General features: G+C 36.8%; 1 protein-coding gene and 1 pseudogene across 1 annotated transcript; both read right to left on the bottom strand.

Moving 5' to 3' along the window:
• Positions 1–398: 398 nt before the first annotated feature.
• Positions 399–1337, bottom strand: OR4F14Q (olfactory receptor family 4 subfamily F member 14Q). The gene is given in 1 exon segment (NM_001391526.1): positions 399–1337. A coding segment is annotated over 1 exon segment (939 nt).
• OR4F90P (olfactory receptor family 4 subfamily F member 90, pseudogene) lies at positions 14199–15128 on the bottom strand (annotated as a pseudogene).

The raw sequence follows: 18558 nt of genomic DNA, 5'->3' as shown, positions 1-18558 counted from the left end.
GCTCAGTTCATTCCTCCCTTAGCCAATCCCCACTGAACACTGAATTCTTGTCTGTGAGACAGATGCCTGTTAAAAAAAGAGAGTGAGTTCTCCCTGTTCTGAAGGTCTTAGAAAAGCCTGCCCTCTTTCGTATTTCTAATAATTACATCATATACATATTATTCCTTAGGAATTGGTACTCAACATTGTTATAATCTTTGATTATAAATATGTCATATGCAAATCCTTCTCTCTTTTCAGAAATGAATGTCCCTCCCTCCTGAGTGAAAGACAGAATAGACTCAATATCAGTGTGCATAATCAAATCAAGGTGGGGCAAAGAAAAGTTTCTGTCTGAGTTTGACCATCAATAATGAACATCAATAATCAACAAAGGCTCTTCACAATAGAGGCATCATTTAAGAGATCTTCCAGTAATTCACTAGCTGTCTGCATACTCTCCTTACTGCCACCTTCATTTCTTGATTCCTGAATGTGTAAATGAGAGGATTCAGGAAAGGAGTGAAAACTACATCAAAGAAACCCAGAAACTTATCCAGGTGTAGAGAGGGAGATGACCGTGTAAAGACAAATATTAAAGGACCAAAGAAAAGGACTACCACAATGATGTGAGCTGACAGCGTAGACAGAGCCTTGGATGAACCAGCTGAAGAGTGTTTCTGAACAGTGAGAATGATGATGATATAGGAAATGATCAGCATGAAGAGGGTGCCAACAGAGATGAATCCACTGTTGGCTGTGACCACGGACTCTAGTCGATCAGTGTCTGTGCAGGCAAGTTTCATGATCCAAGGAAGATCACAGTAAAAGCTGTCCAACACATTAGGACCACAGAAGGGTAAGTTTATCACCAAAGCCAATTGAACTGTGGAGTGGATAAGGCCAGTCATCCAGGCAACCACTAAAAAGAAGATGCACATTCTTGGGCTCAAGATGGTCAGATAGTGGAGAGGCTTACATATGGCAACATATCTGTCAATGGCCATGGCTATGAGCAGCACCATCTCCACGCTACCAATGACATGGATGAAAAAGAGTTGAGTGATGCAGCCACTAAAGGAAATGACTTTATGTTTTCTGAAAAGGTCATAAATCATCTTGGGAGAAGTGACAGAAGAAACTCCCAGGTCAATGAAGGAGAGATTGGCCAACAGAAAGTACATGGGGGAGTGTAAGTGAGGGTCAGAGGTCACAGTGAGCATAATGAGGGAGTTTCCCATCATGCTTGCCACATAAAAGGTGGAAGAGAACACAAAGAGGAGAAGTTGGATCTCCCAGGAATTGGTGAGTCCCAGGAACACAAACTCTGACACCACAGAGTGATTGTCTCCATCCATTATCTTGGTCAGTATTGCTACCTGAAAATGTAAATTATGATATTTGTTAATGTTATAGAAGAGTAAAGGTCAAGGCTGTGAAAGTCTACTTCTACTTTTGCATTAACACTGTCCAAATATGCTCACGGCCTCCAAAACGGGATCACAGAGAAATTAGTGGCTGTCACGTGGCACTGTTTTCTATCACCAAGTGGTCTCTGCATTTAATAACCTCTGCTTCCTCCCAGGATTGATGCCATGATACTACTTATGAGATACAAGGTGGTTAACAGGAGTAACAGAAATTCAACCTGAAATCTTTTGATGTTTCATTCAAACTAATACGACCTGGCCCTAGTCGCGTAGAACTCATCACTATTGCGAACCCTTCTAAGCCTATAAGCCTTCATCTGGCACACAGACCCTTCTTCTCTTCTTCCCAGACCACACTTCTGGGAACATGTTCATCTTAAATATTTCTTAAATGTTTACCACATCTATGAAGTCTTACTTTATTATTACTAGCATAACCACCATGTTTTCTCTGCGTTTAATACCCCTCTGCTTCCTCCCAGGATAGATGATATGATGTTCTTCGTGAGACACCAGATTGGTCAACATGGGTACTAGGAATTCAGCCCAAAATTCTTTTGATTTTTGATTTGAGACTAATATAGCCTGGCTTCAGTCACGCAAAACTCTTTTACCACTTCTCAACTATTCCATCCAGTTCCAAGACTACATGCCGTGTTCTGGCAAACAGACACTTCCTCCTGACTCCCCATCCTTTGAACATGTTTATCTTCAAGGTTTACTAAATTTCAATCATTTTTGTGATGTCTTTCTTTATATTACTAGCATTTATTTTACTATCTCTTGTATTTTAGTAAACCGAGTACAGTTCTAACTCACCTAGCAAACTGCAAGCTTCTCAAAGGCAGGGCTTAGGACATATTCATATGTGGATTCCCTGAAGCAACAAAGAAGTGGTCCACACAGAGGTGCAAGTCCACAAATTCTCTGTTCCAAGTTTGTATCCTGTTACATGCAGATATTGAGAGCTAGTGTTTAGAAACTTCTCTAGCAATTTTACACCACAGCAAGACCCAGGTATGTGAGTTTGCATTTACTAAGGTATCAGTCTATGAAGGACTGGAAAATAAGCCCTGTTTTTTCACCAAAGATAATTTCAGAAGCACTGCCCTAATGTACTTACCACATGATCTGAGAAGCTTAAAACTATGGTGGGCATAACAGTGTAGTGAAAAGCATTTTGTTCAAACCTCTATTGTAGGACTTATCACCTTATCTTGTAATTTTAGCTTTATTTAGATATGGTTCAGCCACTGACAAGTTGATATTAAGTAAGCTACTTAAATTCTTGAACCTCAATTTATTTATGAAATTGCAGTTAAAAACACTACCTTTTCAGAGTCCGTAGCAGGGACATAATAAAGTTTTGTAATCATGTATTAAATGTGTACGTATTAATATATAAATATTCAGTAAGTGTTAATTTTCTTCCCTTCCTCTCACCTGTTAGTAGTAGTTGTCAACAATGAGATAAGTGAATGAATAACAACAATAGAACATGGTATTGGCTAAGAGAAAGCATCAAATTTTGGTGTCTAAAAGATATTTCAATAACATATTATGACTATTCCTTGTACATAATAATAGTAGATTGTAATATTCATGTTCTTTTAGTGGCTAAAATAAAAACCATTTAGTGTAGATTGAATACATTTACTCTCAAGAAACACTGTATTTCTTGGTAGTACTTACTACAATTGTAATTCACTGAATCTTTGTTACTTCTCCTTCCTGATGGGACTCCGACTCCCGTAAAGCTAAGGACAACATCTGTCTTGTTATCCAATGTATCCCACAACTTAGAAATACACCAGGTACATAATAAAAATATGTTAACATTTCAGGAATTAATATTTGCTGGAACATAGAAGAAAGTGTATTTGGATGATTAAACATATGCATAATTATATAATTAAGGAAGATGGGTAAAGAGACTGTGCATTGTTCCTAAACAAAGAAATATAAAAAATGCACGATTATAAAAGTGAAGAAGGATTAGACAAACATAAGAAATAAATAAGATTAAAGGGAAAATCTAAAAAGAAAAATGAGTTTAGGAAAGTATGTGTATAATAACAGAAAAAGAAGAATAAAACTTACTTTAAGTAAATGTAGTTTATGAGGTATGAATTGCATGACTTTTGGGAGCCATTCTTCAGAAATTCTACAATTGTGAACAAATTATAGTACTATATCTCCAGGTGTCTTTTAGTACTAAGGCTTTTGGGAGAGTTTCTCCATAAGCCTTTATAAACTATGAACACAAGTTGTGAATTTATTTGCCTTTTGGCTCTCCAATCCCCATCAACCAGGTAACAACTTAGAATTTTAGGAAAAGTGATTTAAGGAAGAAGATATAAACATGGAAACTAGATGTACTAAAATGATGACAACATATCCATTCAGTACCAGGGAATGTAGAAACTTGAAAAGTTTGGGTCATCACAGTTTTAAAGTCCCTTGAGACAGACTCAGCATTCAAATCTTAGTCCAGAGCAAAATCATAGATATGTTTCTAAGTGAATACACAAGGACATGATGTTTATTCACCTAAAAATCATGAAATACTCATAGGGGAACTCTCCTAACTGACAGTGTTCTGAAATCTTCTTCTCTTATACATTGGCTGTGCTTTGACATAACTTTTCCTAAACATGTTAATTATACCTATAATTTTTTAACTAATTAAGTAAACAAGATGCGAAAAACAAGGCCAACTCTTTGCCTCCTGTTGTGATTAATCTTTTTTCTTGATCCATATAGAAGTGATTAACTTTCCAAATAGATTCCCATACATTTACTCCTTTATAGATGAAGGAAATACTGGCAACTGAGGTTCCAGATAATAAAGCCAACATGTTCAAAGGGATTTACAGACAGCTGTCGGATTTGAACAAGGTACTAATCAAACTCATCATCCAAATAAATGTCCTCCTCAATTTAAAAATAATGTGAGTTTAACATCTCCCTCAGCTCACAATTTCTTCATTTTTATTTTTTAAATTGCCACAAAACTTTCTTTATGCCCCCCAAAAATTCTACCTCCTCTAATTTAAGACCACCTCTACTTTTACTTTTTTATAACTGAAGGAAATATAGAAAATTCTGTGCCCTTTTCAAATAACCTTTTATGTACGTAAATGCAACAAATTAAGTCACCCCTTAACTTTTTATTTGCAGCATTCAACAAACTTCATAGTTTTTATATTTCCTCTTAGGATCTCTTTCTCACTTCCTCCCTTCTATGCAAAAGATTTCTCATTTATCAGTCTTCTCTAAACATTTATTTCTTCTACTTATGGCTTACAGATAAAATTAACACAAAACACTCTAATTCTAAACCACATAGAGACCAGGAAAATTAATTCAATCTCATGGTAGTTTTAAGTTTTTTTGTTTTTATTTTTCACACCAGATTTTAAAATGACATTATACACTGGAAATTAGCTATTCAGCTTTGGAGTTTTTGGTCTCCATGCCTTTTATTTCTATTGGGATATCTATGAAATCCTTATCCAACTTATAAACTTGGCAAGCTCCTAATAAATGTGCTTCCCTTTTCACAGCAGATGGTCAGTTTATATTCATCTCTTTTAAAAAGCTAATGGATAGAAAAATACAATTGCCCTTGCTTTTTAAAATATTTTCATGTGTCATCATTTTTCTTGCCTGTTTATCAAATGGCATAGGGTGAGAATCATTCAATTAATCAGTGTTGGGAGCAGAGGGATTACTTGCAACCTATGCTGAATCCAAAATATTGCAAAGCCATTTGGCTTTTTCTATTATCTTTCACATTACCCTAGGCACAATGTGATTCTAGCTAATACTCAGGTCAGTTAAACTTTTCTAATATGTCAATAAGCTTTCTCACGATTATTCTGTACTATTCCTTTCCTTATTCTGGAGGCTATCTAATCTGCTTTAAGAAAACACTCAGGCGCATGAGGATATGACTCATATTCATAGCAACTCCAACAACAAAATCATGTCCGAAACTAAACCTGGTCTTTGCATTGTTAAATTTATTTTCATCTTTCCATTTTACCTGTAAAAAAGAGAACAGCATCTTCAGGGAGTCTGTGATTTTGCTGTCTTCTCCAACACAAAGAGCTATATAAAATCCTGCCATAAGAAGAAAAAATGCTAATTAAAGCTAAAGAGCACAGTTACCAAGTGATTCTGCAAAAACATGATAAATGAGAAGAAGCTCATGGATCAGGAGACTTTGCCCCTAGAGAGCTATTTGGTTTGATCAGAGCAAACAAAGGATCTAAAAACTCATAATAAGACACTGGAGAAGAAGAGGAACACAAGAGTAGAATATTTTTAATATCTTTGTGCTATTTTATTGGAAATTTTATAAATATTGGTAATTACACATAAGAATTAATTTCTGAAAACATCAATATTAACTCAAAAAAGTTACTATAATCATCTTGATCATCTCCAAAAAAGCCAACGTGCTTGATTTTTTAGTCTAATTTAAATAGTAAAAGAACGTACACGAGACTTCATTTTTATATTTTGATAGTCTGATTAATTATGGATGTGTACAAAGATTTAGCTATGTGAAAGATCATTCTGGTGAATAGACCTTAAAAGTGAATGAAACAACTGAAACAGGTATCAACAGATCATAAATTAAAGAAGGTATGATACTTCCATACAGTCGAATTCTCTTAAGCCATTGAAAATTAAGTTCAAACTCTATATAGTTAAAGATGATGATAACACACTGTTCAATGAAACTCTGGGTGGAAAAACAGCATGTATAGTGTGTTTCTTTGGCATACACTAGTCCTCCCTTATCTGTGGGGGGATATATTCCAAGATCTCCAGTGTGTCCGTGAAACTGCGGACAGTATCGAATTCTATATACACTATGTTTTTTCCATGTGTACATACCTATGATAAAGTTAAATTTATAAACTAGGCACAGTAAGAGATTAAAAACAATAACTATAAAATAGAACAATTATAACAATATACTGTAATAAAAGTTATCTTAGATCTTAGGAACCTCAGGTTCAGATTTTTTTCTATCCTTAATAAGTGAGAATTTTTCATTTACAGGAAGCACTTTAGGACTTATTTTTGGCATATCCGAATTGCCAGTATCACCACTTTTGCCCTTTGGGGCCGTTATTAAGAAAACAAAGGTTACTTGAAAACCAGCACTGTGTTACAGCCACAGTCGATATGATAACCAAGTCAGCTACTAAGTAACTAATGGGCGAATAGCTTATACATCGTGGATATGAAAGGACAAAGGGATGATTCACATCTTGGGTGGGGCAAAGTGAGATGGTGTGAGATTTCATCAGGCTACTCAGAATGGCGTCCATTTTAAATCTTATGAATTCTTTACTTCTGGAATTTTCCAATTAATACTTTCAGACCAAGGTTGACAGCAGGTAACTAAAACTGTGGCCAGCAAAACCGTGGATAAGGGGAAACTACTGTATAAATATCTCTATGTAACCGAACAGACAAACAATAAACTTTTTTGATAAGTACTTCAGGACAGTGGGATAGTTAGGTGAGAAAACAAGGATTTTGACCTTCAATTTGGTATACTTGTATCAGTCAAGACTTGCGAGAACAAAAAGTGGCACACTCAAACTAGGTAACTGGCAAAGAGCTTAACAAAGGCACAAAGACAGCTAGAGAATGGTTGAGTGGAACTGGAGGGGCAAATGGAAGCTATTCTTTTTCTTTTTGCATCCACTCTTTTCTTTTATCCAGGGGACAAACAGGGCAGGAAAGATAACAGCAAGATAGAAGAAAGTGATCATCATAGAAGAATAATTAGTTGTTATATTGTTGCAGAGTCATCTAAACCCAAAACATTAGCCTCTGACAGTGTAATTCATAAGAACTATCTAAGGGAAACAGGGGAAAGAAAAAGACAATTAATATAAAACATAGCTATCAAAAGCCCCATTTGTATGGCTGGTCATGAGGTCTATTTTTATAACAGAATTTCCCTTGTTTCACCTCATCTTCCATCAGTACGTAGTCTGGACAGTGTACTCTACCTGGTGGGAAGAAAAAACTTCATTCTTCTAGGATATTTGTCTTGAGATGATCCTTTGTTTAATGGGATGTCATTATTTTCCATTGATGGGAAGTAATGGGCACAGTAGCACTAAGCACTCCCATAATGCCTCTGAGTTCTGGACTTAATACTTCTTGTTCCCATTGTGAAATAGGAACCAAATTTCCCCCTAGTAATTGGAGCCTGTCAACCTGACAAGCAGTACTATTCTTAGACCCAAATAAGAGACTCCCCTACCCTGGTCCCCATCTTACAGAAGACCCGAAAATGTCCCCTTCCCATTCATGTCCTTCACCATGATGTGAAGATTTCAAGGAAACAAAGAGATATGTTTACCTGAAGCTTATGCCCATCCTTCTAGTACCTAAAGCCCAAGAATTTCTTTTCAAACTTCCCCAAGTCCACAAGCCTGGTTTCCCAGCATTTAGTGGAGATGTATATACATAGTTATCACATACATGTTTATCAACATAGATGGACAGAACATACTGTACTCTAGATTTTGTTACCTTGATTTATAACTTTCAAATATTTCCACGTATACTTTATGGACTTCAATTTTTACTCTTGCCTCCATGCCCACAAATGTCAGAGGAAGTCCTTTTCTGTCTGATGGTTCAGTGACATGAGGAGCTCCAAGGGATCAAAGGCTAGTCTCAGCTGTGTCCCCTTTGGAAATATTCCTGTCTGGGGAGCTAGAACCTACAAACCTACTAAACCAAAGTTCACAAAGTTCAAAGTTCAAAGAATAGGAAGCGTTGATTTCCTCAGTAACTTATTTAGTCTTACTGCTAGAGTGACTTTTTCCACCTTGGGTTTACACATTCCAACTTTAAGACAGGTAGCAATTTGTATATTGGCCACTGGTTTAAAATATGTACTGGATCAAATAGACGGCATCCTAAACTTGTAAGATGTTCACCTCCAGTTGGTACAAAAGCTAGGCATTCTCTGGGCCATTCCACTAGTCCATCGAGTGAATTGTTTCTGCGTGTTTGAGCATGAGTAAGTCCAGTGAGTGCTCTGAATGTAAGCTCATGGTCACATTTAACTTCCCATAAAACTATGTCCAGACGCAATATTTTATGTGACACCATAGCAACAGATAAGACAGTAAAGGTATTCTATGAATCAATAAATTGTAGTGCTGGCAGCAGCACCATGGCTGGGAAAGACAAAGCAGTGCCTAAAATAAATAAATAGATACAGAGATGGACAGAAAAATTATATTATATAAATATATTCTATATTATCACATATATTATGTATGTGTTATAAATATATATATTTACTGTTTATTTTATATATTTATAATATAACATATTTATCTATTTACTTAAAATTTATAAATAATATATACATATTTATAATTGATAATTTCTAAGTATTTATATTTATCAGTAAAATGAACATTTACAAGGTGTATGTATATATATATAATTGTTATTCTATCAAGTGAGATTAGAAATGGAGAGATAGAGATAAATGTCCCTATGAAGATAAACATCTCCCTATTCCATAAGAGAAAGCTTTAACTCTATTCAACCTGCCACAAAGTAGACAGCTAGTCTTCCCAGAGTAGGGTGAGATATGGTACTATACAGGGTGCCGACCATTTACTCTTGCATTTGCAACTTCAGCACTCAGCAGTGATGATAGGCAGATGAGCCTTAGCGAGGGGAAACTCATGTTGCTCATTAAATGCAGCAACGTCAACTATGCTACTGTGGTCACCTTTAGTGCCAATTAAGCAGTTCTAGAACAGTGAGGGAAAGAGGATGACTGACATCCACAGGGGCCGGTCATCTTTTTCCCACTCAGTGAAAAACCTCCAACAGGCTTTTACATGAGCATGAATACTGTCATTCTCTGTGCTTTTCTGAGAAGTCCAGCTACATACCTCTCCCCAGAACTCCCTGCCAATAATATTATAAACTTATTTTTCTTAGGCCCTGAACAACCAAAAAAACCATTAGGCCTGTCTTAATTTAGTAAGATCTATACCACAAGCTATCTTTTCTTCCAAGGAAAGTGTGCAACCAAAGGTATTCCCTAAAGTTCTTCTCATTAGAAGAGTTTACCTTCACCACTATCCTTCAAGGCAATCTCTTAATAGAGTTTAATGCAATAGCCATTTACTTAGTTCTGATGCCAGCATAACATGCATAACTATTTATAAACTAGGCTGTGCAGATGGATAGTTGCATAGAACATAATGTACTCAAGATTTTGTTACCTTGATTTAGAACTTTCTAATATTTTGTCATATAGCTAATGGACTTCAATTTTTACCACTCTCAATTAGTCATACAGAATTTCCAATGTCCAAAGAGAGAAGGGTAATGAAAGAGAAGACGGCCATGGGAGTCTGAGCCTCCTACTCATACAGACGACTTTCCCCTTCCAGAGTGTTTACAATGCCGTTTCTTGCTCCAGCCACATTTTGAAACTGGCAGCCTTATGAATTACTCAATAAACAGATTGAAGCAACACACTCAAGGACGGTATATGTTGCCTCTGAAATACAAAGAAATTCACCAAGGATTGGACTTATTTATCTGATGGGTATTGCAGAGTGCAGAAACTTTAGAGGAGATGCCTTGGAATGCCCCAAACTACTCGGAGATGTCACTGATGTGGAGGGTCCCCGAAATTTTGATGCATTTCTCTTATCATCTGGCACACACATGTTGTACTATGGTATCTATGGTACTTATTACTTCTAGCTCATGAGGTCTGATTAGGATGATTTCAGTAGAATAATGGACAAACATAATATTCCATAAGATAGCAAAACCTTCAAGTACACCCTCTGAAAGTAAGAGGAGAAGGATCAGGACAATTGTGTCAAAGTTTGAGTTCCCAGAGAAGCAGATTCTGAGACGAAGATCAGCACACAAGAAGCTTGTTGGGGGGTGCTACCAGGATTGATTCTATTTGGAGGTAAGGAATTAAGCAGGATGCAGAAGAAGAACTTGGATGACAGTACAGTTACAATCAGGCCTCAGCCAAACACACAGGGAGCTCTGAACCTGGAATGAGATTCAAGAATTGTCCCAAGTGGACTGATAACCAACCATTGGATAGAAACTAACATAGAAAGTGAGTATGGCCTTGGGTATGTCAGCTCTCTTTAGCCAAGGACATGCCAAAAGGGTCAAACTGATGAGAAATGTCAGACAACAACACTCTCAACAGTTTGGGGAACAAAATTTCTCATCTGAATAAATCTTTCTGCCCTTAAGAGGGAATACGGTTAGCAGACATAGCATACGTGACATCCACCCACAAGCCACTTGCATCTCCTTATTCATTTGAGTTCTAGGAGCAGCTCCTTTAGGACTTTGGTGAGCCTCTTATCCTGTCAGCATCTTATCAGAGGAAAGTTAATTGCATGAGTTACAACATCTGCTAATGAAATGGGTAGTGAGACCACAACTGGTACTCATATCCCTCCTCTACTGTATGGTCTAGATCCCTTAGCTGACAACTCTGTTGGCCTAGTTGGCTCAGTTGATAAGGTGACCTACACCTTCATCATGAGCACTCCAATTCCCCGTTTACTATGCTATCTCAAGCTGTGGCTGATGCATTTGTGCATCTACCATCAAAATCAGCTAAGGGGGTTCTAAATGTCACCCATGTGGATCAACTGGTACCAACCTGTATCTTCTCTACTCTCACTGTGTAACAGTAGCCTTACATCTTCTTAATGATCAATTACACCTGCCAGGATCGTGATTCCTTTTTTCTGTTTTATCTTGGTACAAGAAGCCTAAATTTCCTGGGCAATGGCCATAAATCAAAATTTAATGGGATTTTTATTGTGTCCCTGATGGCGATGTTTCCTCTTGTTATTGAAACCAGGACTTCTAAACCCATAGTGCCCAGAGTTCCGAGGATGGGAAACTCAAACTTCCTAACCACATCCTGGTTCTAGACCCATGTATGCTACCCCATGGGGACTAAGCATCAAGTCATATATATTTTATATATATATAATCAAAATTTCCAAGCTGGTGCTTCAGCTACACCTGCAATAAGTCATTCCATTGCTCTATTAGACCAGCAGATTCTGGTTGGTGCAGTATGTGATAGGGCCAGTAGATCCAAGGTGCTAATTTTCACACCTCCTTTTCTTTAATGTGGGTCCACAGTTTGTTGCGATGTTTTGTGGCATCTCATGGCTGCATATTAATTACTCTATAATCCTTAGGAAATGGTTGATCCAGAACTTAAAACTTTGTGTTGTGATTATCCAATTGGTGGTTCTTACTATAAGTCTCAGATCTTTTCTCTTCTCACTACCAATTTTTCTAATACCAGTAGGTATGCTATGTAGAATGGTGCAACAGGAGGGGCTACTTGCACAAAATCTGGAACTGTAAAAAAACTTTTTCAGATCTGCACCCCACTCAAAGCTGACAGGCTTTCATGTCTTTCAGTACATGGTTTAGAGTGACATTCCTGGTATAGAATATGCTCCCTCCAGAAATACAAGAAATCTACCAGTCATTGTGCTTCCTTGTTAATGATAGGAGGCGCAAGAGGCAATAATTTTTCCTTTACTTTGAAGAGGACATCCTGGTATGCCCCAGAACATTGAACTTGTAAAAATGTTTTCCATTTTATTGAGAAGTAATTGACAAATACGATTGTATATCTTTGAATTTACAATGTGATGATTTGTTGTTGTGGAGTGATTACCAAGGTCAAGAAATTTAACACATCCATCACTTCACATAGTTAACAGGGTATGTGTGTGTGTGTTTGAGTGTGGTGAGACTATGTAAAATCTACTTGCAGCATCTTTCAAGTATACAATAGCGTACTATTAACTATAGTTGCCGTACTATACATTAGATTCTCTGAATGCATTATTCTCATAACTGAAAGTTTGTACCTTTTGACCTACATTATATCATCCCCCATCCCCCACCTCCAGCCCGTGACCATCACTATTCTATTCTTTGTTTCTATAAAATTGGCTTTTTTTCCCTAGATTCCACATGCAAGTGATACCATACGGCATTTTCTTTCTCTGTCTGGCTTATTTCACTTAGCATAATGCACTCCAGGCTCATCCATGTTGTAAATGGTAGGATTTCCTTTTTATGGCTGAATAACATTCTATTGTGTGTATATATACACATTGTTTTTTTATCCATTCATCTGTTGAAGGGCATTTACATTGTATCCATATCTTAGCTACTGTGAATAATGCTGCGATGAAGATGGGTGTGTAGATAACTCTTCAAGATACTGATTTCATTCCTTCAGATATATACCCAGATGTGGGATTGCTAGATCATATGGTACGTCTAGTTTTAATTTTTTGAGGAACCCCATGCTGTTTTCCATAGTCACTGTACCAGCTTATATTCCCACCAACAGTGCAGAAGGACTCTTTCTTCTCCATATCCTTGCTAGCATTAATCTCTTTTCATTTTGACAAAAGCCATTCGAACAAGTATGAGGTGACCCATCTTCTGTGCCTCAGACCCACCTCCTGTAAAGTATTTAAGCATGTTAAATAATAGACTGCACAATTTCAGGAAAAGAGCCTTCAAACATAGTTTACAAATGGTTCATTTTCTATTTGCTGTAATATTTTCTTTCTGGGAGAGGCACAATGATGTTAGTGTGACTTACTGAAGGAGTACATAATTCACCAAACACATTTGTTTTCCACAAAAGAGAGAACATCATTAATTGTAAGTATTTGGGGGATTTCAGCTCTACAAAATAGAATTTAATCAAACATCTCTCTGACCTCCACTGTAGACCAAGGGATATTGTTGAATAATAAATTTTATGCATTTTTTTCATGATTAAAAGCATTTGAAATTTGGCTTTGATAGGACTAGAACAGGGAAATGTATGGCAGTGGTAGAAATTAGGAAAATATTGAGAAATGGTAAAGATATGCTAAATACTAATGAAAATTTACTAAGAAGAAGAATACAAAAGAGAGGTGAAAATCTCCCTCTTCAAATTGTCCTACAGGAAAAATCTGGAAGAGTGGAATGTGAGCAGAAATTCAAATACAAAATTTATTTGAAAGTGAAAGGCACTGACCCGGCTACCAGAGGCATGGTTTCTGATGCCTGGCTCACTCTGGTGATTTCTGGCTTTAGACCCTCGGGGAAATTACAGTCACTTCACAATTCCTCGGTTTTATCACATACAACTGAGGAGATTAGAACTAATGGCTATGGCAATCCATTCTAACTTTAAATTCTAAAATTCTCACATAGGAGTAACAATTTCCCAGACTGCCAGACAGACAAACATGATAAGAAGGCAAAATATGAAGGAACTGGGGAAATTAGAAGCAAACAAAGCTGGAACAAAGAGAATTAAAATCAAGATAGGTAATAAGCAGATGAAAGATAATATGAATGCATGGTTTGTCTATCAATAGAATAATCTGTCCACTCTAGGAAGAAGATTAAATATTATTATTTCCTCATTTACATGGCCCTCTCCTAGACCATGTAGATTACAAAGGACATATAATTTGGTTTTAAACACTTTGATGTACAGAGTGTAAAAGAATAACATCACTTCTAATTTAATGGTGAAGTGGATACCATAATTTAATAAAAAGTAGATTTCTAGGTATATAACATACCTAAGTCTTGAGTATTTATCTGAAATTTCATAATGTCTTTTAGGCAACCAGCACGAGGGAGAACCTATAGTTCCATATCTTCACAGCCATCCGTTCATGAAATCTTCCCGTAATGCACAAGATGACTACATAGTCTCCTCACTGTAATTTTCTTCTCTTGGTTCCTGAATATGTAGGTAACTAGATTCAGAAAAGGAGTGATAAATGCATCAAAAATGGCAAGATATTTATCCAGGTGTGATGTGGGAGTAGGCCATGTGTAGAAAAACATCAGTAACCTGAAGAACAAAACCACCACAGTAATATTAGCTGACAAAGTGGAGAGGGTCTCAGACGAACCTCCAGAAGAATATTTCCAAATGATGAACAGAATGAAGAGGCAGGAAATAACCAGCGAGACAAAGGATCTCACAAAAATAAGCCCACTATTGACAGTGACCATGAACTCCAGTTCTTGGGTGTTTGTGCAGGCAAGTCTGAGGAGCCGGGGAAGGTCACAGTAAAAACTGTCACATTAGGGCCACAAAAAGGCAACTTAACCACAAACTAACATAAACAATGAATGGATAAGGCCAATGGCCCAGGAAGTGACAAAAAAGTATAGACAAATTCTTGGACTCATGATGGTCAGGTAGTGGAGAGGTTTACATATGGCCACATGTCTGTCAAAGGCCATGGCTATGAGCAGCACCATCTCAGTGCCCCCAACGACATAACTAAAGAAGATCTTGGTAATACAGCCACAAAAGGAGATGGCTTTGTGCTTCTTGAAAATATCACAAATCATTTTAGGGGCTGTGATTGAGCAAAATATCATGTCAATGACTGAGAGTTTGGCCAGGAAGAAATACATGAGGGAGGGCAGATGGGCATCCAAGATTACAGTGAACACAGTGACAAAGTTTCCCATGATGTTTGCAAAGTAGAACAAAAAGGAGAAGACAAAAAGGAGAAGCTGGTATTATGAATCGGTGAGTCCCAGGAACACAAACTCTGATACTGTGGAATGATTCCTTCCATCCATTGCTTCACACACCGGGATCAGTTTTCATGTTACCTAAAGGACAAAGAAAATGCATAAGAATTACCTAGACAAATATTCGTATTCAAGAAAGAAAGCCTCCAGTCCATGAAAAAATTATTATATTAACATCTCACACAGCCAAATAATCTTCATCACATTCATACCTGACTTCTACTTATAGGAGTCAGCTAGTTTCCATATGGCACTATGGTTTTCAAAACTAATACTACCAGGGTAATTCTATCTCTGGACCTATTTCCCTTCTGCTTTCTTGTACTATTACATGAGTATCTCCTATTTACTCCTGCCCAATGTATTCAACTTCAATAACATATAAGGTCATCTTCAAACACTTCTGACTGATTTCTTGTGAATGGATATGATTTCAACAGTTACTTTGAAGGACCTAACAATTCCTCAGGCACAGCATACAGCTTTCAAAGTCTCTGTTCTGTTATTCATATTAGTCAATTAAACATTCAAATCTTCTTTCTTTCAACTTTCAAAATTCTGTCATTCTATTCCTCAACTCAGAAATTTCAATTTTCAATGTCCCAGCTCAAATGCTACCTCATACGTGAAAATTTCCAAATCCACCTAAGTCTCGATGCTCCCTCTGCACTGTTAGCATTTATTTCATTCTGCCTCTCATGGTTATGTAAATTTCCAGGCCTTCAATTAAACTGTAGCTTCTTGAGCACGGGAGTCATGTTCAGTTCGTATGAGTAGTCCCCACTGTCATCACCATCACAAATAGTTACTAACACAGCCAGTTATTTAATGAATACTTCACACTTGAGTCAAGGAAGAGATTAATGAGACTGAAGAGTGGTCCTGGAGTCAGGACAGTATATCATAATTCAGTAAGGTTCATATTAGAAGTATATTTTGTGTTGCCAATCAGGAGTATCAGAGTATCCCAAGCCTCATTCCTGCAGTTGTTTAACTACACAAAGTAAGCTCTGCACAAGAAAATTCTGCATCAAAAGAAATATGGGGTATCAATTATTAATTAAAAATAGTCAATAAATGAACTTAGATATGTTTCATAATGGAAAAACATCATTTTGTTTTATAAATGATGTTCACTTCCCCCAAAGTATCAATTTCTAACATAAAATATGTGATAAGCTGAGACAAATAATGTCCTAGTTTGTATATGTACATGTGTACTCACACACACACACATTCATTGGATCCCCAAAGATAAACTCTGCCACTTAAAGGCAGTCTCTTTTCTTTTTCAAACTACATTTGGAATGGTTAAAATAGTGGTAGAAATAAAATACTGGGTGAAAAGAGCCGGACAACATCTGTGTCTGTAACTGAGAAAGGATGATGATTGAGTTATAAAGTCCAGAAAAAGAATGGAAGGACAGTAGCCAGATCCCAGCGCAGTGAGGTAAAGACAGAATTACAATTCTTCAAGAATAAAAATTTGCCAGACATAAACCATCAGAGGTACTCTTTCACTGGATGTTCCTAATTTAGCATAACATTCATACTTTACCAGTGAAATAATTTATATAGAAAGAGATATAGGAAGTGACCTGCTCATCATAAAAGTAATTGGTGGGAGAGTTTATACTAGAATCAAGAACACCGGACTCCATTTGAAAATTCTTTGTCTTAAACAGCCTTTGTATTAGTTTCCTATTTCTACCATAACAAATTACCAGAAATTTAGTGCCAAAAACACACAAATGTGTTATCTCATGGTTCTAGAGATGAGAAGGCAAAAATGTATCTTCTGAGCTAAAATCAAAGCATCAGCAAAGGTGCATACCTTCTGGGGAGTCTAGGAGATAACCTCTTTTGTTGCGTTTTCCAAGGTTGCCTGCCTTCTTTGGTTCATGACTCCTTCTTCCCTCTTCAAAGTACATCAGTCCAAACTCTGCCTCTGTCATCACAAGTCCTCTCTGATTCTGACCTTCTTGGCTTCCTCTTATAAGTACCCTTCTGACTACACTGGGTTCACCCAGATGATCCAGGATAATTTCCCATCTCACAATTCTTAATTATGTCAGCGAAGTCCCTTTTGCCATGTAAGGTAACATAATCACAGGTCCAGAGACTAAGACATGGACATCTTTGGGGGCCATTATTCTGTGTACCACAACTTTCTTATGTGTGAACAAACATTTTAGGAGAAAAAGGTTTAGGTTGCTGCAGAGGACAGGTAAAGAACAGATGAGCTCAGCAGGGGAGGGGCTGACCTCATGATTGAAAGCTAAAGCTGAGCAAAGACAAAATGTACTTACTTTAAAATCCACTGAAGAGCAAAGAAGACAAAATAATACAAAAAGCAAATATCAGAAGATCTGGATACATACCCAGCTCCTGCCTTCAAGTCTTCAAATTTCTTGATTATCCATTTAAGGCTCCGAGTTATAGTTTCTGAATGGCTTCTAGAAGGATATGCTACGTTCTCAATGCTTGATCACTTTGAGTCATTCCAGACCTCCATGGAAAAGGTTCTGCTCTCCTGTGACCATTGCCATTAGAAGATATTCCACTTCGAGTTCTCTAGTTCTGGTCTGGCTATTACTCTAAAGAATTATAATGACATGAATTAGAGCCATCATTTATTTAGACTACTTAAATGATCGATATGTGACAAACCCAGATTCCACAGCATGATAGAATCATCATTTAAATGTCTTGATCTATATGGAATTAGTATTGGGCAATCTCTTGGAATAGATGCATGGTAATTTTACATTTTAAAATTTTGAACAAAAGAAAAAGAGATTATCCTTATCCCTAATTAATTAAATTATTCAGTTGGAAGAGATCTAAAAGTATGGTTTCACCTAGTTCCTTTCTTTTGTTTCTCCATCCAAGACTTGTCAGTTCTTCCTCAGTTTACAAAGCTTGCAAACTCATGTTCTTCCTTGCTATAATGGCTTTTATAAACGTATTAGTCCACAAAATAAAATCTCTCATCCTTCCACTTAAGCCGATGTCCACTTAATTCTTTCTCTGTGAATTTAAAGATGTTGTCAGCAACTCTCTCAGAGAAATGTTTAATATCCTTGAACTTGATAAAAGCAAGTAAAGATCACTCATCTGCACCTTCTAGCTTTAATCACCTCACTTCCTTTAGCCTTTCCTCATAGGATTTCAATCCATCTTCTATCCCTTTATTTTTGTCACTCTTTCTATCCACCCCATTTCACCACCAAATATCTCACTGCTGTGACCTAGGAAAAAATTTTAATAAGTTGAGTGTTGTTAAACAGGAGTGTTTAATAGGAGTTGTTAAACAGGAGTGTTGTAATAACAGGAGTGTTGTTAAACAGTATATCTTTAGTTTCTTACTTTTTTTCTTTATTTTTCCATCACCTTTTTTTAACTGACACTACGTTATTTTAGTTTAGGGTGAGTTTGATCCCTGGCCATTCTTTTCCTGAGCAAGTAGTCAATCATC

The sequence above is a fragment of the Equus caballus genome, chromosome 1 (assembly GCF_041296265.1).
Source record: "Equus caballus isolate H_3958 breed thoroughbred chromosome 1, TB-T2T, whole genome shotgun sequence".
In the NCBI taxonomy this organism is placed as follows: domain Eukaryota; kingdom Metazoa; phylum Chordata; class Mammalia; order Perissodactyla; family Equidae; genus Equus; species Equus caballus.
The sequence above is the reverse complement of the archived record's forward strand: the minus strand, read 5'-3'. Positions and strand labels throughout refer to the sequence as shown.